Source organism: Lissotriton helveticus, chromosome 5_1 (genome assembly GCF_964261635.1).
Source record: "Lissotriton helveticus chromosome 5_1, aLisHel1.1, whole genome shotgun sequence".
NCBI lineage: Eukaryota > Metazoa > Chordata > Amphibia > Caudata > Salamandridae > Lissotriton > Lissotriton helveticus.
The window spans coordinates 2,050,872,741-2,050,897,983 of record NC_136065.1 but is presented as its reverse complement, the minus strand read 5'-3'; the positions used below and the strand labels follow the sequence as shown (position 1 = coordinate 2,050,897,983).

Here is a 25,243-nt window from a genome sequence, read left to right as displayed (position 1 = left end):
TTTTTTTTCCAGCAAGGGGCGGCAAAAGTACTGTTCTTGATCCGTGGATTGCTACAACAGATACTGGTTGTTTGTAAGAAGGCCCAAATTCCTTCTTGTCCATGATCTTTTCTCTGACTAGATCCCCAAGCTTTGGGATCCAGACAGGCCTTGCTGGGAAGGCTGGTCTTTCCCCAGTGGTGGTTGGCTTCAAGAACACGTTGCTTTGTTTCGATCTTAGTTCATTTAAGTCCTGTAAAACAGCCAAATGTTCTTTGATATCAAATGCTTTATTTTTCACCACTGTTCCATGACAATCAAGGTCGGGTACCAACATTCTAGTCCCAAATAGGACCTCATATGGAGTGACACCCCCTTGAGAACTTCTTGGCAAATTATTTAATGAGCGTTGCACCCCGTAAAGATGTTTGACCCACCCATCACACAAACCTAATACTCTAGCTGTTCAACTAGGACCTCATATTGAGTGACACCCCCTTGTGAACTTCTTGGCAAATTATTTAATGAGCGTTGCACCCCATAAAGATGTTTGACCCACCCATCACACAAACCTAATACCCTAGCTGTTATGGCCTGCTTTATGTCCTGGTTTTTTCTTTCCACAACAGAATTTCCCTCAGGATAGAATGGAGAAGACTACCGCAACGCAACGCCCAAACTGGCCATGGACTCTTTGTAAGCTCAAGAGCTAAACGCAGGGCCCTGGTCAGAGTGTAGTGTACCTATTGCGTATGTGCCGATAAAGACTTGTAAACCTTTTATAACAGTTCGAGCGTGGCCGAGCTCTGAGCCACATCCATAGGAACCTTGACTTAGTGTTTGTGGGATTACATTTGTCCATTAGGACTCCTGCACGTAGATAGTCTGATGCTGCTTAACAATGGTGTCTGTACTGGGCTGGCTACGTTGTAGTAAGGTGTCTGGTGGCGTTCGGTACTACGATCTCTATTGCAGTCTATGCAGTTAATGATGAAGATGTGAATCAGTGTATTCATTCCTGGCCACCAGTTCATCTCTTTTAATGTTAAAATTGTTTTAGAGATCCCCTGATGTGTCAGACCCTCTCCCAGATGTGCTTCATAAATCAAAGCTGCCTTTCGTTCCATGTTTGGAATTACCCTATTCCTCACTACAGGGATTCGAGCAAACGGAACGCTGTTCGTATCAATTATATACGAGTATTTGAGTGAAAACTTTTTAGGTAACGCAGCACCGCTGCCTGTGCTTGAAGCATTGACAGCCAGTAATATTTCACTGTCTATTTTCGTTTTTGAACGAGTGATTGCCGCTACGGAAGCCGCTTGCACAGCACCCATATCGGCTTCGTCAGCCAATGAATTCCCTTCAACGTGCAAGCCATCACGTTGATGACTCAGGGTGTGTATCAGGTGAGTGTTTTGTAGTCCGCTCGCAACTGAACTACTTGTTCCCAAAGCGTCTTGTGCTTGATTGTGCCACCTTTTGCATCTTTGAAACCATTTTGAAGCCAATTCTGTAAATATTCATTGTAAGATTGAACACAGTAAAAAGAATTGCACACTATGAGTGTGGGGAATTTGCGATCCGTACTTTCAAGTGCCATTTTGAATGGTTGTAGTTGAGCTCGCTGAGCTGTACAATCTCCTAGAGATTGAGTTTTTGTGACCATTGGTCGGAATTTACCATTGCGCATAAGACCTTTAACGATAGCGCATGCTGCACTATAAGCTTTCTTACTAGCCATCGCGGGTTGTGCTGATCCATCTGTATAAATTATAAATTCGTACTGGTCAAGAGTGAGAATCTCAGTAGGCAGAGGACATTCGAGTTCGTATTGCAGGAATGCTTGTGTTTTCTAATAAGGATCAAAAACATATTCAACATCAGTTGCAGCAAGAGAATTAACCCATTGTATCCATCTCAGATGTAAAGCTTTTGCATTCGGGATGCTTGCTTTTATAACTGCCTCTAAGGCTGTACTGGAGTCACAACCATAATGCGTTTTTCCTGTGCTAGGGCTCTTTCTTTTGCTACATCGGTTTGAACTGCTGTCAGAATTTTTTCTGTTGATGTAAATCGTATTTCCGCTTATGTATACAAATGTGATTTTTATGCAATTGGTATTTTTTCACCTTCATTAAAAGTTAAGTTGGTGAATCAGCATTGACCGGGAATTATTCGCATCACTAGACTGCATAAGTTGACGCGTGTTTGTAAGTGTTTTGTTGCTAACATGTCAGCTTGAAGTGAACACAAGATTTCTGTGTGTTCCTGTGTCCAATTTGTGAATTTGTAATCAGGTTTGATTAATTTGTAGAGAGGTTTAACCCTTTCTGCGTAATTTAAAATGTAAGTTCTTCCAAAATTCAGGAAACCTAGAATCGAGTGTACGCATTTCAGTGTTTTTGGAGGTTGAAGCAGTGCACACTTTTCTAAAAAGTTGGCTGCCATGCTTTTGCCTTCACTTGAAAGCTCATATCCTAGAAAAAGGACATTGAGATGGGCAATTCTTGATTTCTTGAAATTGAATTTGTAGCCATCAAATGCGAAGCCTAGTATCATGGTATTCAGCCTATTTAAGTGCCTATCCAGGTCATTGTCTGTCAGATAGATGTCATCGACATATGACAATGCCTCGTCATCATACATTTGTAGTAACTCTGTTACTCTTGCTGAGAATAACCCCGGGCTGTTCTTGAACCCTTGTGGGAGTCGACAAAAGTGAACTGGGTCCCCATTATTGAGAAAGCTGTCACCTACTTTTAGGTACAATGTTTTGACAAAAGAAACCATTTGAAATGTCTAATGTGGTTTTATATTTTTTATGCACAATGTTATTCATTAATGCTGTACTGTGTGCATTTTGCAGTGCAAATGTTTTAGAACAAGAGTTCAGGTGTCTGTAATCTAAAACGAGATGATATGTATTGTCTGGTTTGGAAACAGGAAACAAAGGGTTGTTCATTGATGAGGTGCATGTTTCAATCACCCCTTGGTATTCAAGTTGATCTAAGATCTCCCTTACCTGTTTTTTAGCTTCTTGCTTAATTGGGTACTGCCTTTGTGCAGTTGGTTGACTTTATAACTGGTTCATATGGTGAAGTGAGTCCTCATCCCATCCTACATGATTTCAATATAATGCTGGGGCCTGGGCAACTGCCCATTTCATGGCATAAGTATATTTTAAATGTACTGGAAGATGTTTGGAGAAGGCTGGCGTAATGACGTCTTCGCCATGTGGGCACTCCCTGACAAATTCTGGAGGCCAGTCCTGTTCTGCTAGAAGTAACCCATAACCCTTTGAAAGATGCTCCCAAAAGAATGCTTTCACTTTTCTTGGTATGTCTCCCTCCATCCGGGGTGTTATTTCATATAACCTATGTGGAGAACTAACCCTAGTGTCTACAGTCTCAACTTGAATGTCTTTATTCAAGTCCACTGTCTCCAGAAGCTCCATCGGGTTCTGGTGAACCATTGTTACTTCTGCTGCACTGTCCAGCATTGTCTGAGCCCATTCTCCGTTCTTGAGTTGTGTTTTTAGAATTCTCAGCATGTCTGATCTTCAGACCTGCTACCTTCTTCTTGGTGAATTAAGGTTTTGGTTTGTTTTTCTGAACATGTTGATCGTCTTTGGACTTCACACGTTCTTCTTTTTATTCTGACCGTCCTCTTCTTTCGGATGTATGTGCCGGTATCTGAAAGGTACGAGAGGAACGTGTATCAGTATCTTGATACCTATTGGGTTTTCTCAAATTATCCCTATTCCTGAGGTTATACCTCCTTTCAGAGGGCTCCTTTTGAGGAGACCTACCCCGGGATTGAGAACGTTTCTCTTTCGAATATTTGTTTGTTATTTTCCCACTTCTTTTTAGAAGAGGTAGGATTGTGTTTAGTAGAGTCCTTTTCAGGACCTTCAGACAGTTGTGGTTTAACTGTGTAATTCTATTAATGTTTGTGTTTGATTCAATAATCCCTCGGCTGATATTGTTTCAATGTCAGGATCGGGTATGTAACCGGCTAAAATCGGCCATGTTGCTCCTGGTCTACCTAATGGACCGAGCCTGGTAATGTGATTCAAGTGTTTTAGGGTCCCTTCAAACCAGAGATCATGCTCCTGGTATGTGAGAGGAATTTCAACATCATTGAAAGGAATATTTTCCTCAGGTGCATCATCTTCTTTGTAGAAGTGAAACATTTTTGTCACTGGATGTGATTCTGGGAAGACTATCCAAGAGTAGAATACCTCTGTCTGAAAAGATTGATGTGCCTCTATCACAAAAACTGCTGTACCACCTCTCGGTGTTGGGCCATGTTTTATAAGTGTTAGAGTGATGGCTTTCATTAAATTTGGAGCGATGACTATAGCATCCTCATCGGTTTTATGAACACCTGTAAATTTAAAAGCTGGTGAGATTTGATCATTTCCAGCCCCACCGGTCTCGATGTTAGTCTCAGTATCGGACATTTTAAAAATGAAAAATGCAGAGCAAGTTTCAAGGGAACAAAGATAAGGTGCACAATCTTTTGGAACACTGTATCCTTCAATTTTGAACAAACCAAACAGCTAATACATAGGATTTTTGTCCTACTCAGCTATGGCGAATATTATCCCCACTCACTCAAGACGTCTTATGGAGTTTTATGAGTAGGAGTCTCTGAGAAAAGCACGATTGAGTTACTTCAGTATCTAGCGTTAAATTAGTTCCTTACCAAACCGTTGGGCACCATGTAGTGTAGTTCCTATTTCCCTTATAGACTCTGCTCATTGGAATAATATACACTATAGTTGGGGCATAGGACCGAGGTCAGTATGTCTCTATCGAGTACATTAAACTTAATTACTTGTGTGTGCCAGCTAACTCAGAGGTCACTAGAAACTTCTCGAATACACAAGAAGGGATTAGTTTATGACAACCGCATAAACATGCCAACTTTGTTTCCCTTTAGAGTCGGAACATGTCTCAGAATCGTGGAAACAACAGATAACAATTTCACTCAGTCAATCGTGCATGCTTCCTTTCTGCAGAGTTACACAGAAATAGATAGATGGGCGTTTCAATAAAAGGGTTTATTGAACAGTCTTGTATCTTGTGCAAGAGATATGAACTGCTACAATCGTAAGACAGAGTGCGAAATAAAATATGTACAGCGTTAGCAGTAATATAAAATAATAGTGTAATAGCATGGTTTGTAGCTATAACATATGTTCATAAATACATACATAAATAACACAAGCTAAAATGTGAATACTCGTCTGGTGCATCTAGCTAGTTCTACCCCAGTGTACCGAACCTAAGTGTAGTACGAGGTATGAAGTAGGTGCTCTTTTTCTATAGTCTAGTTTAGGCATAGTTAGTATTGCCAAGAGTCTCTCTAGGTTCTAGTCCGTTCCATACCTTAGAATGAGAGAGGTTGGAATCTCTTTCCGGGTCTCGATCTCTAACATCCTGTAGGAGAGTAGGGTCTGCTTCCTATGGTTACCCCCACTTTTTTGCTGTGATTCTCTGGTTTTTCGACTTTAGTATGGCTGTGGCCCTGCTCATCAGGCCCACAGCCTAGTTGTTATCTTTCTAAATTGATACCATGTACTTTAGGTATATACCAGGTTGGTTACTGGGTCACCCTTGTGAGCCCCTGTATATGGTACCATAGGTACCCAGGGCATAGGTGCACCCTAGGCCTACCAGGGGCTGCAGCATGTATTGTGCCACCCCTGGTTAGCCTTCCAAACTGACACCACTTGTCTGCACTTACAGCCTGGGTAAGGTGGTGTAATCACCCCTTACTTAGATATAGTATCCCTATACCTACCTTATAGACACATGTTAACCTATAAGTCACTCCTATGGCAGGCCTTGACAATCTTGGAGGCAGAGTGCTTGGTTTTATGTGAGAGGGTGCCCCAGCATGAGCTGAGCCCCTCTGCAGCTTTCGGAACCATCTCCTTATAGCTGTTCTATGATATATGTTATGTTATGTTATGTTTTATAAGCTTATAAAGCGCCTGGTTACACTGTACTAGTGTGTCCCCGCGCTGCGGACTGCTCTGTGGTGAGCGAACTACTGCAGGATGTGACCCCTAAGCATACCCTAGCCCTGCTGTTTGGGAAACAGGAATGTTTTCAGCTTTTTGCGGAACTTGGACTCTAATATAGCCATACCATATACTCCTAAGTGCATTATAATCCTCGTGGTTAATGCTAACTTTGGTTTGGCTTTATCAAAACATGTAGTTTAAGGTGTCAAACACTTTGGAATACTACCCCCGCCAGTCCTTGCGGCGGGGGTAGCATTCCACCGTTCTAAAGGGGTGAAGACATGCAGTTACTGGTAAACCCGGTAAAAGTTAAACAGAGCCCCAGCATCACAAACTAGATGCTGCTGCCACAGACACAAGTCTGCCCTCCTGCTGCTGGATGAAAGTCCGGCAGGGGAGGCCTGGACAATAGGTTTCCTGACCAGGGAGGTGGTAGCACCTCCCCAGACAGGCTTTTGTGTATTGGGGCAGGGAGGGTTGCATTCAGTGAATGCTTTTCAGACACTGCCTGGGGCACACAAGGTGCTCCATGCATTTCCCAGATCAAACCGGTTGTTGGGGCACTCAGCCCAAGCTCTGGCACGAAACTGGACAAAGGGGAAGGGGTGTAACCATCCCCTCCCCAGGTCCACCCATAGGAGGGATCTTAGAGTTAGTCCAACCCCTAAACTTACTATAAGTATAGAACCTAGTCCCTAGGACATTTAGGATTACCCTGGACGAAACTCTGCAACATATATCTTGGACCTTCAACATTCCATATCGACTGGAAGATGGAAGAAATCTCCCTTGTGGTCAAGGAGTGACCACCCTGTTCAAACAGGCACCAAGTGCATCTTTGCCTGTTTGCATTTTCGAGGCTCCCACCGGATCCCGAAGAATCTGCGACTCAGGACACAGACTTCCAGACATCTCTGATGCTGATCTGCACTCCCAGCAAAGCTGAGACCTGTGGCGGACACGAGAGACGTGGGACCGGAACTCCTGGACATCCTGCATTTTTTAAACTGCACCTACTTCCCGAAGTATCCCAAAGTTGTGCATTGGAGTGCTTGAAGCCCCAGCCCCGAGCACCTTTTGCACTGAAGCTCAGAGGCCCACACTCCACGAGTATCCCATGGGCTCACTTTGTGCATTTCCACTTGACTCGTCTTCACAGTTCCTAGTCCGTTGGCTAGTGAGCCCCCATGAAGACCAATCTTAAATTCCTTTGCTTTCCTGGTTGCTCCAGGCTTGCTCCAACTTCTCCCCAAAAGAGAAGTTCCTCAGACCTTGCTGGTCTGCACTGAAGCCAATCTCGACATCTTTCGTGGATTGCGTTTGCCAAGGCTTGTTGGGTCCAATCCGGATACCGACACCGCAGTCAACTAGATCTTTTGTGGGACAGCACGAATCCAGCTCCTGGTTGTCGTCGACACCTCCTGGACTTCGTGGCTGAAGAGACAAACTTCACCTTTTCACCTGAAATCACCCGACATCGGCTGGCATCTTCCTGTCGCCATCCTGGTCACTGGCTAGTGACCCAGACTCTGTCCATTCTGCTTTCAGGTTCTTCACATCTCCGATCCACCCTTGGATCCACCTGGACACTTTTCCTCTGGTCGCCTGCAGCACTTCTTCGCAGCTCTCCATTGGAATCGATGATGAAACCCGAAACGAAAAGACACCTATGCACCCGGCTTCCCTGGGTGAGGTAACATGAGTACTCCGGTGCTCCCGTGGGTATTGACTCTCCAAGTGTCCTAGTCTAAAAGAGTTCCATCGTAGTTCACCTCCTTGTACCCTTAATCTTTAAAATTGTAACTTGTTTGTTCTCCATAGAAAGTCAATGGTAACCAGCAGCTGTGTTTAGACACTGCACGTGTCTCCCGTGGGCCTCCTACATCCGAACCTTTGGTGGTTCTAGGCAGCCCCAGCAATTCCACAGGCCTAGGCCTGCTTTCTATTCCACACGTGGTTCTTATACCACTATTTAATATGGTTTGTGAGGCTCCTAGGGCAAAACGTGTACTGTGCAACTTATTGTATGCTAAGTGAGTTCCTTGTATTGTACTTTTACCTCTGACCTCATAAAGAGTGCAGAGGGGTTGTGTTTAGAATAAATACATATATATTGTTTATATATACCTTGCGTGGTGTGCTTTCATTTGGTACTCAAGAGATTATAAATGGTAAAACAACTTGCTTAACTCGTCTCCAAGTCTTAGCCTGGAGTTTGCTCTCCACAGCTACCACTAGGATAGCTTCCTATAAGGTTGACGTTATACCCTACCATCAATAGGGGCCATTTGGACTGGTGCAAGGTGCCCACTAGAATAGTGGACATCATATACCAGGCCAACTTCTCACATTGGTGTGCAGCGGATGGGATAAGAGCTTGCACTTGTTTTACCAAGTAATCTTGAGAATATCATTTGAAAAATCACATTAAGGTACCAGTAGGTACATATAAATCAATACTTATTGTACATAAGTCATAGCACACCCTGACTACAACTCCTAGAGAGGTTCTAGTAGGAAACCAAGTAGTGTAGGTAGGTGTACACACCACACCTCACTAGTCATGGCTTTAAGGGCAGGAGCTAGTGCCTCTCTGCCAGATGTCAGCCAAGTGCAGACATCTAAATATGACACATTCACTTTCCAAGAATTGAGAGGATTGTGTGCGTAAGAAAATTAAAGCAAGGACAGAGTCCCACCACCCAACATCTGATAGATATCTTAGTGGCAGATAAACTTAGCAAAAGCATCAGATCCAGATCTCAGAGTAGTAGGGATGTGGTCCATCCATCATCAGAAGAGGATCCTAGTGGGGCTCCCCACCAGGACTCTGAGGATGATGCAGACCAGGAAGTGGTTGATGAATCCAACCTGGAAGACACAGGACTACCTGGAGGTGGAGAGGGCCACAGTGGGCCTTCCTTCATTCCCCTCAAGTAGGCCTACTGGTGTACCTAGAAGACAGAGATCTCTCTCAGGAGAATCTCACCATTCTGGTTCATCAATAGGGTCCTCTGCCTCATCTCACAGGAGGAGAACTTCCCTTGAGAGAAGAGATCATGAAGCTAGAATGAGAGAAGTCAAGCTTAGGATCAAGAGGCAAGAAGTTGCCCTTGAGAAAGAGACCCTAGCTCTTGCAAGAGAGAGGGAATTAGCAGGGCTAGAGCCCTCTGGTGGCAGCAAAATCCCTAGTGGTAGGGATAGGTCTTATGACCATAAAAACCTAAGCTAGATTGTCCCTCCCTACCAGAGTGGGGATGACAACCACAAATGGATAACTGCTCTGGAAAGGGCCTGCAAATTAAAGCAGGTACACCCTAAGCAGTGGGCAGCAATCTTGTGGCTCTCCTTTGCAGGCAAAGGTAGAGATAAGCTACTCACTGTCAGAGAAGAAGATACTGACAATTGCAATGTCCTGAAGAGTGCTCTAATAGATGGGTTTAGCCTAACCACTGAATATAGGTTGCTGTTCAGAGATACGCAGAAGACACAGACTCAGGACTGGACTGACTTTGTAGATTGTGCTACTAAGGCTCTGGAAGGCTGGTTACTGGGCAGTAAAGGACGGGAGGCGGGCGGCTGGCGGGCGGCGCGTAACGGAAGTATGCGGAGAGGCACGGAGATTGGGTCAATCTCCGTGCCTCTCCGCGTCAGTCCCTTACGCGACTTCCGCCCACCCCTAATAGTATGGCAGGTGTTCATTTCTCCTGGGGAGGGGTAACTGGCCTTAAGAAGGTTGTTGTTAGTTCAGACCTCACTGTAGAATGTTTGCTTGGCAAATGACCTAGAGACTTCAGCCTGGTCTGAAGTGGAGTTTAGGACACATGCAGAAATGTTAGGTATCTCAGCACATGTTATTGCAGTAACTAGGTCACAGGTTAAAAATTGCAACACTGAACAGACACTGGATTCTGGAATAATGGACCAGTTGCCTACCAGGAAAAGGAGCAGTAGGGTTAAGGCTGTGCCTTCCCCCCTGCCTCAGGATGAGGATCAGCCTTCTGAGGAAGCTGATTGTGAGCCTGAAGAAGGAACTGTCCTAGAAAAACTTGAACCTGATCAGGTTGAGTTTCTAGGGACAGGGGGACCTTCCAGGGCAGATCTAAGGCAGGCGCAGTTGGACTGCCCTTCTCTTGAACCCCTCAGACAGCAAGCTGCTGCTGAGGCTGCAGGGAATGCTAGTGGAACCAATAAAGTTTACTGGGATGAAGGGCTCCTGTATTCAGAGGCTAGAGACCGCAAGCGAGGTGCTTCCAGGTGGTTGGTCATACCTTTGGCATTCAAGGGCTTCCTTTTCACACTAGCCCATGAAATTCCCCTTACAGGACATCTTGGCCATAACAAAACTTGGGACAGGCTTGTCCCTCACTTTCACTGGCCCCACATGTCAGAAGACACAAAGGAGTTTTGTCGTTCCTGCGTGACCTGCCAAGCCAGTGGCAAAGCAGGTGGCACTACAATGGCCACCCTTATACCACTACCTGCGGTGGGGGTTCCCTTTGAAAGAGTAGGGATTGACATTGTTGGACCAATGGATCCCCAAGCAGCCTCTGGGTACAGGTTTATTCTGGTGGTAGTGGATCATGCCACCAGATACCCAGAAGCTATACCACTTAGGACCACAACAGCACCTGTTGTGGCAAGAGCCCTCTTGGGAGTTTTCTCAAGAGTGGGTTTCCCTAAGGAGGTTGTATCAGACAGAGGTGCAAACGTTATGTCTAGTTACTTGACTGCAATGTGGAAGGAGTGTGGAGTGAACTATAAGTTCACCACACCCTATCATCCACAGTGCAATGGTCTGGTTTAAAGATTTAACAAGACCTTAAAGGGTATGATTAAGGTTCTCCCTGAAAAGCTCAGGCAGAGATGGCATATCCTACTGCCCTGCCTTTTGTTTGCATACAGAGAGGTTCCTCAGAAGAGGGTTGGCTACATCCCATTTGAACTTCTGTTTGGGCATCCTGTAAGAGGACCCCTTTGTCTGGTGAAGGAAGGATGGGAGTTACCTCTCAAACTTCCCAAACAAGACATTGTGGACTATGTACTTGGTCTCCGCTCCCGGATGGCTGAGTACATGACAAAGGCATCCAAAAACATTGAGGATAGTCCGGAATTACAGAAAGCCTGGCATGACAAAAAGGCTGTACTGACTGTTTACCAGCCAGGACAGAAAGTGTGAGTGTTGACGCCAGTGGCCCCAGCAGCTCTCCAAGACAAGTGGAGTCGACCCCACACTATTGTTGAACAGAAGGGATAGGTCACCTATTTGGTAGATCTTGGAACTCCCAGGAGCTCCCATAGGGTGCTTCATGTCAACAGACTGAAACCATATGTTGACAGGGCAGACATGGGCTTTCTCACGGCTACTGATGAAGGACAGGAGGAAGAGAGTGACCCTCTCCCAGACCTGCTCTCTCAGAACCCTGACGATGGGTCAGTTGATGGTGTAGTCTTGGCAGGCAGCCTCACTGGCCAGCAGCAAAGTGACTGCAGACAGGTTCTGCAGGCATACAGACATATGTTTTCACTGACTCTAAGTCAGACCACCTGGTGCACTCATGAAGTGGACACTGGGGACAGTCTGCCTGTTAAAAATAAGATTTACAGGCAACCTGATCATTTCAGGGACTGTATCAGGACAGAAGTACAGAAAATGTTGGAACTGGGAGTGATTGAACCTTCAGATAGCCCTTGGGCTACTCCAGTAGTCCTAGTGCCAAAACCTCACGGCCAGGGTGGTAAGAGAGAGATGAGGTTTTATGTAGACTACAGAGGTCTCAATGCTGTAACTAAGACAGATGCCCACCCAATACCCAGGGCAGATGAGCTTATAGATAAACTGGCCTCTGCCAAATATCTGAGTACATTTGATCTGACAGCTGGCTACTGGCAAATCAGGCTAACTGATAGGGCCAAGCCAAAGACAGCATTTTCAACCCCTAGTGGGCATTATCAGTTTGTGGTGATGCCCTTTGGTCTGAAAAATGCACCTGCCACATTTCAAAGGTTGGTAAACAAAGTCCTCTCAGGCCTGGATGACTACTGTGCAGCTTATCTGGATGATATTGCTGTCTTAAGTTCCACCTGAGAAGATCACCTGATCCACCTGAAATTATTTTTGGAGGCCCTGCAAAAAGCAGACCTAACTATCAAGGCTACTAAGTGCCAGATAGGGTAGAGTCAGGTTGTGTACCTGGGCCACCTTGTAGGTGGAGGCCAGGTTCAACCATTGCAGAGCAAAATCCAGACCATAATGGACTGGGTTGCTCCAACCACCCAGACTCAGGTCGTAGCTTTCTTGGGCCTGACTGGTTACTATAGGAGATTTGTCAAGGGGTATGGTTCCATTGTGACACCCCTGAATGACGTAACTTCTAAAAGAATGCCTAAGAAAGTTCAGTGGACATTCAGCTGTCAAAATGCATTTGATGACCTGAAGCAGGCCATGTGCACTGCACCCATTCTGCAAAGTCCTAACTACTCAAAAGAATTCATTGTTCAAACAGATGCTTTTGAGTTGGGGGTAGGGGCTGTGCTATCACAATTGAATGAAGAAGGTCAGGACCAGCCAGTAGCTTTTATTAGCAGAAGGCTGACTCCTAGAGAGAAATGTTTGTCAGCTTTTAAGAAGTGCATTATAATCCTCGTGGTTAATGCTAACTTTGGTTTGGCTTTATCAAAACATGTAGTTTAAGGTGTCAAACACTTTGGAATACTACCCCCGCCAGTCCTTGCGGCGGGGGTAGCATTCCACCGTTCTAAAGGGGTGAAGACATGCAGTTACTGGTAAACCCGGTAAAAGTTAAACAGAGCCCCAGCATCACAAACTAGATGCTGCTGCCACAGACACAAGTCTGCCCTCCTGCTGCTGGATGAAAGTCCGGCAGGGGAGGCCTGGACAATAGGTTTCCTGACCAGGGAGGTGGTAGCACCTCCCCAGACAGGCTTTTGTGTATTGGGGCAGGGAGGGTTGCATTCAGTGAATGCTTTTCAGACACTGCCTGGGGCACACAAGGTGCTCCATGCATTTCCCAGATCAAACCGGTTGTTGGGGCACTCAGCCCAAGCTCTGGCACGAAACTGGACAAAGGGGAAGGGGTGTAACCATCCCCTCCCCAGGTCCACCCATAGGAGGGATCTTAGAGTTAGTCCAACCCCTAAACTTACTATAAGTATAGAACCTAGTCCCTAGGACATTTAGGATTACCCTGGACGAAACTCTGCAACATATATCTTGGACCTTCAACATTCCATATCGACTGGAAGATGGAAGAAATCTCCCTTGTGGTCAAGGAGTGACCACCCTGTTCAAACAGGCACCAAGTGCATCTTTGCCTGTTTGCATTTTCGAGGCTCCCACCGGATCCCGAAGAATCTGCGACTCAGGACACAGACTTCCAGACATCTCTGATGCTGATCTGCACTCCCAGCAAAGCTGAGACCTGTGGCGGACACGAGAGACGTGGGACCGGAACTCCTGGACATCCTGCATTTTTTAAACTGCACCTACTTCCCGAAGTATCCCAAAGTTGTGCATTGGAGTGCTTGAAGCCCCAGCCCCGAGCACCTTTTGCACTGAAGCTCAGAGGCCCACACTCCACGAGTATCCCATGGGCTCACTTTGTGCATTTCCACTTGACTCGTCTTCACAGTTCCTAGTCCGTTGGCTAGTGAGCCCCCATGAAGACCAATCTTAAATTCCTTTGCTTTCCTGGTTGCTCCAGGCTTGCTCCAACTTCTCCCCAAAAGAGAAGTTCCTCAGACCTTGCTGGTCTGCACTGAAGCCAATCTCGACATCTTTCGTGGATTGCGTTTGCCAAGGCTTGTTGGGTCCAATCCGGATACCGACACCGCAGTCAACTAGATCTTTTGTGGGACAGCACGAATCCAGCTCCTGGTTGTCGTCGACACCTCCTGGACTTCGTGGCTGAAGAGACAAACTTCACCTTTTCACCTGAAATCACCCGACATCGGCTGGCATCTTCCTGTCGCCATCCTGGTCACTGGCTAGTGACCCAGACTCTGTCCATTCTGCTTTCAGGTTCTTCACATCTCCGATCCACCCTTGGATCCACCTGGACACTTTTCCTCTGGTCGCCTGCAGCACTTCTTCGCAGCTCTCCATTGGAATCGATGATGAAACCCGAAACGAAAAGACACCTATGCACCCGGCTTCCCTGGGTGAGGTAACATGAGTACTCCGGTGCTCCCGTGGGTATTGACTCTCCAAGTGTCCTAGTCTAAAAGAGTTCCATCGTAGTTCACCTCCTTGTACCCTTAATCTTTAAAATTGTAACTTGTTTGTTCTCCATAGAAAGTCAATGGTAACCAGCAGCTGTGTTTAGACACTGCACGTGTCTCCCGTGGGCCTCCTACATCCGAACCTTTGGTGGTTCTAGGCAGCCCCAGCAATTCCACAGGCCTAGGCCTGCTTTCTATTCCACACGTGGTTCTTATACCACTATTTAATATGGTTTGTGAGGCTCCTAGGGCAAAACGTGTACTGTGCAACTTATTGTATGCTAAGTGAGTTCCTTGTATTGTACTTTTACCTCTGACCTCATAAAGAGTGCAGAGGGGTTGTGTTTAGAATAAATACATATATATTGTTTATATATACCTTGCGTGGTGTGCTTTCATTTGGTACTCAAGAGATTATAAATGGTAAAACAACTTGCTTAACTCGTCTCCAAGTCTTAGCCTGGAGTTTGCTCTCCACAGCTACCACTAGGATAGCTTCCTATAAGGTTGACGTTATACCCTACCATCAATAGGGGCCATTTGGACTGGTGCAAGGTGCCCACTAGAATAGTGGACATCATATACCAGGCCAACTTCTCACATTGGTGTGCAGCGGATGGGATAAGAGCTTGCACTTGTTTTACCAAGTAATCTTGAGAATATCATTTGAAAAATCACATTAAGGTACCAGTAGGTACATATAAATCAATACTTATTGTACATAAGTCATAGCACACCCTGACTACAACTCCTAGAGAGGTTCTAGTAGGAAACCAAGTAGTGTAGGTAGGTGTACACACCACACCTCACTAGTCATGGCTTTAAGGGCAGGAGCTAGTGCCTCTCTGCCAGATGTCAGCCAAGTGCAGACATCTAAATATGACACATTCACTTTCCAAGAATTGAGAGGATTGTGTGCGTAAGAAAATTAAAGCAAGGACAGAGTCCCACCACCCAACATCTGATAGATATCTTAGTGGCAGATAAACTTAGCAAAAGCATCAGATCCAGATCTCAGAGTAGTAGGGATGTGGTCCATCCATCATCAGAAGAGGATCCTAGTGGGGCTCCCCACCAGGACTCTGAGGATGATGCAGACCAGGAAGTGGTTGATGAATCCAACCTGGAAGACACAGGACTACCTGGAGGTGGAGAGGGCCACAGTGGGCCTTCCTTCATTCCCCTCAAGTAGGCCTACTGGTGTACCTAGAAGACAGAGATCTCTCTCAGGAGAATCTCACCATTCTGGTTCATCAATAGGGTCCTCTGCCTCATCTCACAGGAGGAGAACTTCCCTTGAGAGAAGAGATCATGAAGCTAGAATGAGAGAAGTCAAGCTTAGGATCAAGAGGCAAGAAGTTGCCCTTGAGAAAGAGACCCTAGCTCTTGCAAGAGAGAGGGAATTAGCAGGGCTAGAGCCCTCTGGTGGCAGCAAAATCCCTAGTGGTAGGGATAGGTCTTATGACCATAAAAACCTAAGCTAGATTGTCCCTCCCTACCAGAGTGGGGATGACAACCACAAATGGATAACTGCTCTGGAAAGGGCCTGCAAATTAAAGCAGGTACACCCTAAGCAGTGGGCAGCAATCTTGTGGCTCTCCTTTGCAGGCAAAGGTAGAGATAAGCTACTCACTGTCAGAGAAGAAGATACTGACAATTGCAATGTCCTGAAGAGTGCTCTAATAGATGGGTTTAGCCTAACCACTGAATATAGGTTGCTGTTCAGAGATACGCAGAAGACACAGACTCAGGACTGGACTGACTTTGTAGATTGTGCTACTAAGGCTCTGGAAGGCTGGTTACTGGGCAGTAAAGGACGGGAGGCGGGCGGCTGGCGGGCGGCGCGTAACGGAAGTATGCGGAGAGGCACGGAGATTGGGTCAATCTCCGTGCCTCTCCGCGTCAGTCCCTTACGCGACTTCCGCCCACCCCTAATAGTATGGCAGGTGTTCATTTCTCCTGGGGAGGGGTAACTGGCCTTAAGAAGGTTGTTGTTAGTTCAGACCTCACTGTAGAATGTTTGCTTGGCAAATGACCTAGAGACTTCAGCCTGGTCTGAAGTGGAGTTTAGGACACATGCAGAAATGTTAGGTATCTCAGCACATGTTATTGCAGTAACTAGGTCACAGGTTAAAAATTGCAACACTGAACAGACACTGGATTCTGGAATAATGGACCAGTTGCCTACCAGGAAAAGGAGCAGTAGGGTTAAGGCTGTGCCTTCCCCCCTGCCTCAGGATGAGGATCAGCCTTCTGAGGAAGCTGATTGTGAGCCTGAAGAAGGAACTGTCCTAGAAAAACTTGAACCTGATCAGGTTGAGTTTCTAGGGACAGGGGGACCTTCCAGGGCAGATCTAAGGCAGGCGCAGTTGGACTGCCCTTCTCTTGAACCCCTCAGACAGCAAGCTGCTGCTGAGGCTGCAGGGAATGCTAGTGGAACCAATAAAGTTTACTGGGATGAAGGGCTCCTGTATTCAGAGGCTAGAGACCGCAAGCGAGGTGCTTCCAGGTGGTTGGTCATACCTTTGGCATTCAAGGGCTTCCTTTTCACACTAGCCCATGAAATTCCCCTTACAGGACATCTTGGCCATAACAAAACTTGGGACAGGCTTGTCCCTCACTTTCACTGGCCCCACATGTCAGAAGACACAAAGGAGTTTTGTCGTTCCTGCGTGACCTGCCAAGCCAGTGGCAAAGCAGGTGGCACTACAATGGCCACCCTTATACCACTACCTGCGGTGGGGGTTCCCTTTGAAAGAGTAGGGATTGACATTGTTGGACCAATGGATCCCCAAGCAGCCTCTGGGTACAGGTTTATTCTGGTGGTAGTGGATCATGCCACCAGATACCCAGAAGCTATACCACTTAGGACCACAACAGCACCTGTTGTGGCAAGAGCCCTCTTGGGAGTTTTCTCAAGAGTGGGTTTCCCTAAGGAGGTTGTATCAGACAGAGGTGCAAACGTTATGTCTAGTTACTTGACTGCAATGTGGAAGGAGTGTGGAGTGAACTATAAGTTCACCACACCCTATCATCCACAGTGCAATGGTCTGGTTTAAAGATTTAACAAGACCTTAAAGGGTATGATTAAGGTTCTCCCTGAAAAGCTCAGGCAGAGATGGCATATCCTACTGCCCTGCCTTTTGTTTGCATACAGAGAGGTTCCTCAGAAGAGGGTTGGCTACATCCCATTTGAACTTCTGTTTGGGCATCCTGTAAGAGGACCCCTTTGTCTGGTGAAGGAAGGATGGGAGTTACCTCTCAAACTTCCCAAACAAGACATTGTGGACTATGTACTTGGTCTCCGCTCCCGGATGGCTGAGTACATGACAAAGGCATCCAAAAACATTGAGGATAGTCCGGAATTACAGAAAGCCTGGCATGACAAAAAGGCTGTACTGACTGTTTACCAGCCAGGACAGAAAGTGTGAGTGTTGACGCCAGTGGCCCCAGCAGCTCTCCAAGACAAGTGGAGTCGACCCCACACTATTGTTGAACAGAAGGGATAGGTCACCTATTTGGTAGATCTTGGAACTCCCAGGAGCTCCCATAGGGTGCTTCATGTCAACAGACTGAAACCATATGTTGACAGGGCAGACATGGGCTTTCTCACGGCTACTGATGAAGGACAGGAGGAAGAGAGTGACCCTCTCCCAGACCTGCTCTCTCAGAACCCTGACGATGGGTCAGTTGATGGTGTAGTCTTGGCAGGCAGCCTCACTGGCCAGCAGCAAAGTGACTGCAGACAGGTTCTGCAGGCATACAGACATATGTTTTCACTGACTCTAAGTCAGACCACCTGGTGCACTCATGAAGTGGACACTGGGGACAGTCTGCCTGTTAAAAATAAGATTTACAGGCAACCTGATCATTTCAGGGACTGTATCAGGACAGAAGTACAGAAAATGTTGGAACTGGGAGTGATTGAACCTTCAGATAGCCCTTGGGCTACTCCAGTAGTCCTAGTGCCAAAACCTCACGGCCAGGGTGGTAAGAGAGAGATGAGGTTTTATGTAGACTACAGAGGTCTCAATGCTGTAACTAAGACAGATGCCCACCCAATACCCAGGGCAGATGAGCTTATAGATAAACTGGCCTCTGCCAAATATCTGAGTACATTTGATCTGACAGCTGGCTACTGGCAAATCAGGCTAACTGATAAGGCCAAGCCAAAGACAGCATTTTCAACCCCTAGTGGGCATTATCAGTTTGTGGTGATGCCCTTTGGTCTGAAAAATGCACCTGCCACATTTCAAAGGTTGGTAAACAAAGTCCTCTCAGGCCTGGATGACTACTGTGCAGCTTATCTGGATGATATTGCTGTCTTAAGTTCCACCTGAGAAGATCACCTGATCCACCTGAAATTATTTTTGGAGGCCCTGCAAAAAGCAGACCTAACTATCAAGGCTACTAAGTGCCAGATAGGGTAGAGTCAGGTTGTGTACCTGGGCCACCTTGTAGGTGGAGGCCAGGTTCAACCATTGCAGAGCAAAATCCAGACCATAATGGACTGGGTTGCTCCAACCACCCAGACTCAGGTCGTAGCTTTCTTGGGCCTGACTGGTTACTATAGGAGATTTGTCAAGGGGTATGGTTCCATTGTGACACCCCTGAATGACGTAACTTCTAAAAGAATGCCTAAGAAAGTTCAGTGGACATTCAGCTGTCAAAATGCATTTGATGACCTGAAGCAGGCCATGTGCACTGCACCCATTCTGCAAAGTCCTAACTACTCAAAAGAATTCATTGTTCAAACAGATGCTTTTGAGTTGGGGGTAGGGGCTGTGCTATCACAATTGAATGAAGAAGGTCAGGACCAGCCAGTAGCTTTTATTAGCAGAAGGCTGACTCCTAGAGAGAAATGTTTGTCAGCTTTTAAGAGGGAGGACTTTGCTGTGGTTTGGACCCTGCAGAAGCTGAGGCCATACTTGTTTGGTACTCACTTCACAGTTCAGACAGACCATAAGCCCCTCTTGTGGCTAAAGCAGATGAAGGGTGAAAATCCCAAACTGCTCAGGTGGTCCATTTCCCTACATGGGATGGACTATATAGTGGAACATAGACCTGGGAGTAACCATGCCAATGCAGATAGACTCTCTAGATATTTCCACTTAGAACATGAAGACTCAACTGGTCAAGGTTAGTTTAATGTCCCTGCGTTTGGGAGGAGAGCGGGTTGTGTAGGAGAGTAGGGTCTGCTTCCTATGGTTACCCCCAATTTATTGCTGTGATTCTCTGGTTTTTCGACTTTAATATGGCTGTGGCCCTGCTAATCAGGCCCACAGCCTAGCTGTTCTCTCTCTAAATTGATACCATGTACTTTAGGTACATACCAGATTGGTTACTGGGTCACCCTTGTGAGCCCCTGTATATAGTACCCTAGGTACCCAGGGCATATGTCCTGCAGCATTATTGTGCCACCCCTGGTTAGCCTTCCAAACTGACACCACAGGTCTGTACTTACAGCCTGGATAAGGTTGTGTAATCACCCCTTACTTAGATATAGTATCCCTATCTCTACCTTATATATAGACACATAGTAACCTATAAGTCACTCCTATGGCAGGCCTTGACTATCCTGGAGGCAGAGTGCTTGGTTTTATGTGAGAGGGTGCCCTAGCATGAGCTGAGCCCCTCTGCAGTTTTTGGAACCATCTACTTATAGCTGTTCTATGTTATAGCCATACCATATACTCTTAAGTGCATTATAATCCTCGCGGTTAATGCTAACTTTGGTTTGGCTTTATCAAAATATGTCGTATAAGGTGTCAAATACGTTGGAATACTACTCCCCGCCAGTCCTGTTGGCGGGGTAGCATTCCACCCTTCTAGAGGGAGAAGACATGTAGTTACTGGTAAACTCGGTTGAAGTTAAACAGAGCCCCAGTATCACAAAATGGATGCTGCTGCCACAGACATGAGTCTGCCCTCCAACTGCTGGACGAAAATCCGGCAGGGGAGGCCTGTACAATAGGTTTCCTGCCCAGGGAGGTGCTAGCACCTCCCCAGGCTGGCTTCTGTGTATTGGGGCAGGGAGGGTTGCATTCAGTGAATGCTTTTCAGACACTGCCTGGGGCACACAAGGTGCTCCATGCATTTCCCAGTTCAAATCGGTTGCTGGGGCACTCAGCCCCAGCTCTGGCACGAAACTGGACAAAGGGGAAGGGGTGTAACCACCCCCTCTCCAGGTCCACCCATAGGAGGGACCTTAGAGTTAGTCCAACCCCTAAACTTACTATAAGTATAGAACCCCAGTCCCTAGGACTTTAGATTACCCTGGACGAAACTCTGCAACATATATCTTGGACCTTCGACATTCCATATCGACTGGAAGACGGAAGAAATCTCCTTTGTGGTCAAGTAGTGACCACCCTGTTCAAACAGGCACCAACTGCATCTTTGCCGGTCTGCATTTTTGAGGCTCCCGCCGGATCCCGAAGAATCTGCGACTCAGGACATGGACTTCCAGACATCTCTGACGCTGACCTGTGCTCCCAGCAAAGCTGAGACCTGTGGCGGACACGAGAGATGTGGGACCAGAACTCCTGGATATCCTGCATTTTGCAAACTGCACCCACTTCCCGAGGTATCCCGAAGTTGTGCATTGGGGTGCTTGAAGCCCCAGCCCCGAACACCTTTTGCACCGAAGCTCAGAGGCCCACACTCCACGAGTGTCCGGTGGGCCCGCTTTGTGCATTTCCACTTGACGCGTCTTCACGGTTCCTAGTCCGTTGGCTCGTGAGCCCCCACGAATCCTTTGCTTTCCCGGTTGCTCCCGGCGTGCTCAAACTTCTCCACAAAAGAGACGTTCCTCAGACCTTGCTGGTCTGCACCGAAGCCAATCTTGACATCTTGCGTGGATTGCGTTTGCCTGGGCTTGTTGGGTCCAATCCGACATCGACAACGCAGTCAACTAGATCCTTCATGGGACAGCTCGAATCCAGTTCTTGGTCATCGTCGACGCCTCCTGGACCTCGTGGCTGAAGAGACAAACTTCACCTTTTCATTAGAAATCACCCTACATCGGCTGGCATCTTCCTGTCGCCATCCTGGTCACTAGCTAGTGACCCAGACTCTGTCCCTTCTGCTTTCAGGTTCTTCACATCTCCGATCCACCCTTGGAGACACCCAGACACTTTTCCTCTGGTCGCCTGCAGCACTTCTTCGCAGCTCTCCATTGGAATCGACGACGAAACCCGACACGAAAAGACACCTATGCACCCAGCTTACCTGGGTGAGGTAACATGAGTACTCCGGTGCTCCCGTGGGTATTGACTCACCAAGTGCCCTAGTCTAAAAGGGTTCCATCGTAGTTCACCTCCTTGTACCCTTAATCTTTAAAATTGTAACTTGTTCGTTCTCCATAGAAAGTCAATGGTAACCCGCGGCTGTGTTTAGACACTGCACGCGTCTTCCTTGGGCCTCCTACATCCTAACCTTTGGTGGTTCTAGGCAGCCCCAGCGATTCCACAGGCCCTAGGCCTGCTTTCTATTCCACACATGGTTCTCATACCACTATTTTAGTATATGGTTTGTGAGGCCCCTAGGGCAAAACGTATACTGTGCAACTTATCGTATACTAATTAAGTTCCTTGTATTGTACTTTTACCTCTGACCGCGTAAAGAGTGCAGAGGGGTTGTGTTTAGAATAAATACATATATATTTGATATATACCTTGTGTGGTGTGCTTTCATTTGGTACGCAAGAGATTATAAATGGTACAACAACTTACTTAACTTGTCTCCAAGTCTTAGCCTGAAGGCTGCTCTCCACAGCTACCACTAGGATAGCTTTCTATAAGGTTGACTTTATAACCTACCATCAATAAGGATCATTTCGACTGGTGCAAGGTGCCCACTAGAATAGTGGACATCATATACTAGGCCAACTTCTCACACATCCCGCGAAGGGAGTCAGAAACACTGGAGCTGGATTCTCTGCAAGGAGGATGACAGCGTCTGGTCAGTGCGTCAGTCGGGACTAGAATTCCTTCCTAAGGGAGAGGTGTGGCGCCGCGGCCAGGGCGACTGACGCTGGAATCTGGGGACCACGGTTCGATCCCCGGCTCCGGCGGCAGGTTAGCCCAGCACCCTGTGACTCTGGGCAATAGCTCGCTTAATCTTCCCGACGGCCCCCCAGCGCCTAGAGACCCTTACGGGTGATTGTGCGCTTTACAAATGTGGACTTTACTTTTACTTTACTTCTGAACTTGCTGTGGCGAGCCATATCGAGCTGTATTGCCGAGCCGTGGTTTGCCAGGGCAAGTGCAGGTATATTTATACCTTGAAATTGTCTAGGAATGTTCGCATTGACGTAAAAGTCGGGCAGAGGAACATCATGAATGAACCCCTAAGGAATAGATGTTCATGCATATTAAATGAGTTCTTGGAGAAATCAATAATCCAAGCAGGGGAAGTGCTAAAGGCTAAAGAGTCTGGTTTTCCAAGAACTCGTGACGTGGGATGGACGGATGTAGGTGACCATGCCTGTATTTGGGTTGCATTGGCAATGCCTAAATAAGGGCTGGAATTCTATGCCTAAATAAGGTCAAATGAGAGTTGTGCCTATATTAGGGCATGATTTAGGAAACCTATGTACGTAAATCTAAATCGAACACACAACAATAGACTGGTAAAATAAGCTGCTTTACATTCCTCCAAGACTTAGCCTGAAGGCTGCTCCCACAGCTACCACTAGGATAGCTTTCTATAAAGGTTGTCTTTAACCTACCATCAATAAGGGTCATTTGGACTGGTGCAAGGTGCCCACTAGAATAGTGGACAGCATATCCCAGGCCAACTTCTCACAGTCCCCGCACGTGAGCGGGATTATTCAGTGCTTATAACTATAATGGAAATTCCCCTCCGAGAGAATAGAAGTTACGGATAAGAAACTATTCCTTCTGTAGGACTGGGTGAGCTCAGCTTGGAGCCAGTGAGTGTGGAACCCATTATTCTATAGTACGTGGACAGTGCTTCTTGGAGTCTTTGAGTGTTAAGCTGACGAGTCTGTAGTACTGGGAAGACTCAGCCTAAAGTCAGTAAGTGTGCGACCCATGAATGCCTAATACTGGGAGAGATTTGCCTGGAGTCAATGAGAGTGGAGCCCATGGGTCTATGGTATCTGGAAAGCTCATATTCGTTTCATTGACTTTAGGCACATGAGTCTGTAGTACTGGGAAGCAGAGCTCGGAGTCAGTGAATGTGAGAACCATGAGTCCATAAGACTAGGAGAGCACAGCTTGGAGTCAGTGAGTGTGGGACCCATAAGTCTGTAGTATTGGGACAGCACATTTGTAGTCAGCGGTGAAGGGACCCATGAGTCTCTAGTATCGGGAGAGCACAGCTTGGAATCAGTGACTTTGGAGCCCAAGAGTCTGTAATACTGGCAGACGCAGAGCATGTAGTCAGTGAGTGTGAGACCCTGGAGTCTTTTGTAGTAACAGAGCACAAATTGGAGGCAGTGGTACGGGACCCATGAGTCTGTAGTACTGGGAGCTCAGCTTAAAACTAGTCAGTATGGAAAAAAAGAGTCTGTAGTAATGGGAAAGGGCAGCTTGGAACTAGTGAGGTGGAGACCATGAGTCTGTAGTACTGAGAGGACATAGCTTATAGTCAGTGAGGGTGGGGCCCAGCAGTTTGTTTTACTGAGAGAGCTTGTAGGGCCTTGAGAATGTGGAACCTTCTGAAGTATGTTTGCAAGTTTCATTCACGCAATTAATCTCCAAAATGTCAAGATTGGAGGGGCAGCCCACGTCAGATGTTCTCTTTTACCTACTGCGAAAGCTCCAAGGTTGGCTAGTCACTATTGCATGCTTTCTTTTGCAGGTACGGGTGATCTCAATTCCCACCAAATTGCAAAATACTTTACACATCCATGCTTCAACGTCACTAGGCTTAAAGCAGATAATCTTGAGGATTATGACTATGATATTGCACTGGTGAAGCTGAACAATCCATTCACCTTCACAGAATTAATCCGGTAAGTGGTCCATTTGCAATCACTATGCCCCCAAAAATAGATATATCCCTGTCAGACCTGGCATCTTTGGTGTGTTTTCCCCTGTCTTTTTGCTTTTGACCTCCTGTTTTTGACTGTGTGCCGCATTTAGTTTATGGTGGTTTTAAGACTCTGGGCACTTTGCCACTACTGACTAGTGCTAAAGTGCAAGCGGTCCCTGTGTAAATTGTATCTGTAATTGATTATCCATGATTGGCATATTTGATTTTAGTATACTGTGTGCGCCAGGGCCTTGTAAATCAAATGGGTGTGCAGACAGAATATCGAGTTTAAAATATCGAGTTGCACAAATATCGAGTCAGAAATATTGTGGTTCAGAAATATCGACAGCAAGAATATCCACTTAAGGTAAGTAATCCCAATTTTAAAAATATCAAGTGTTTAATATCGCTTGCATAAATATGGTTGTTAAAAATATTGATTTTTTAATTATGTTATGTATTTTGGTATATATTTTAAATGTATGTGATGTATGTTTTTTTGTATAAGAATTGTTTGTATTTTTAATATATGTTACATTTTTAGTAGTTATAAATTTTTTTTTTGTTTACTTTTTTTTATTAGCATTTTTAAATACTTAGCATGTCCAAACATATGAACAAATACAGACCATTGTACTACAACATCCTTCATCCAGTTACAGTAAGTGTCTGATGTTGTCTCACAGCAACTTTACCACAATAAAAGAGAAAAGACAAAAAAAAGAAAAACAGTTACCAAATATAGTTAATCAACCTGGTTCGTGCGCAAGTATTCAGTCAAATATGTCCAATAGTTCCTTGGTCTAGATCCAGCAGGCAGTTCCTCTTCGTACGTCTTCAACACATCTTGACAACATGCCATGTCTCGTAGCTATTGCTTAACCTTGGGGGTTTCCCTACTGTCCCATCACAGGGAAATTCTTCGCTTGGCAAGAAGTAAAGCAACCATACAGAACTTACGCTTAGCAGCCCGTACATGTCTAA

General features: G+C 46.2%; 1 protein-coding gene across 1 annotated transcript in view; it reads left to right on the top strand.

Annotated features, from left to right (window-relative positions):
- Positions 1-25,243, top strand: part of C2 (complement C2) — a 658,041-nt gene that overhangs the window by 472,241 nt on the left and 160,557 nt on the right. The window contains exon 13 of the mRNA XM_078645909.1: positions 24,086-24,239. Within this exon, the coding sequence (XP_078502035.1) occupies positions 24,086-24,239 (154 nt within the window). The remainder of the gene's footprint in view (positions 1-24,085; positions 24,240-25,243) is intronic.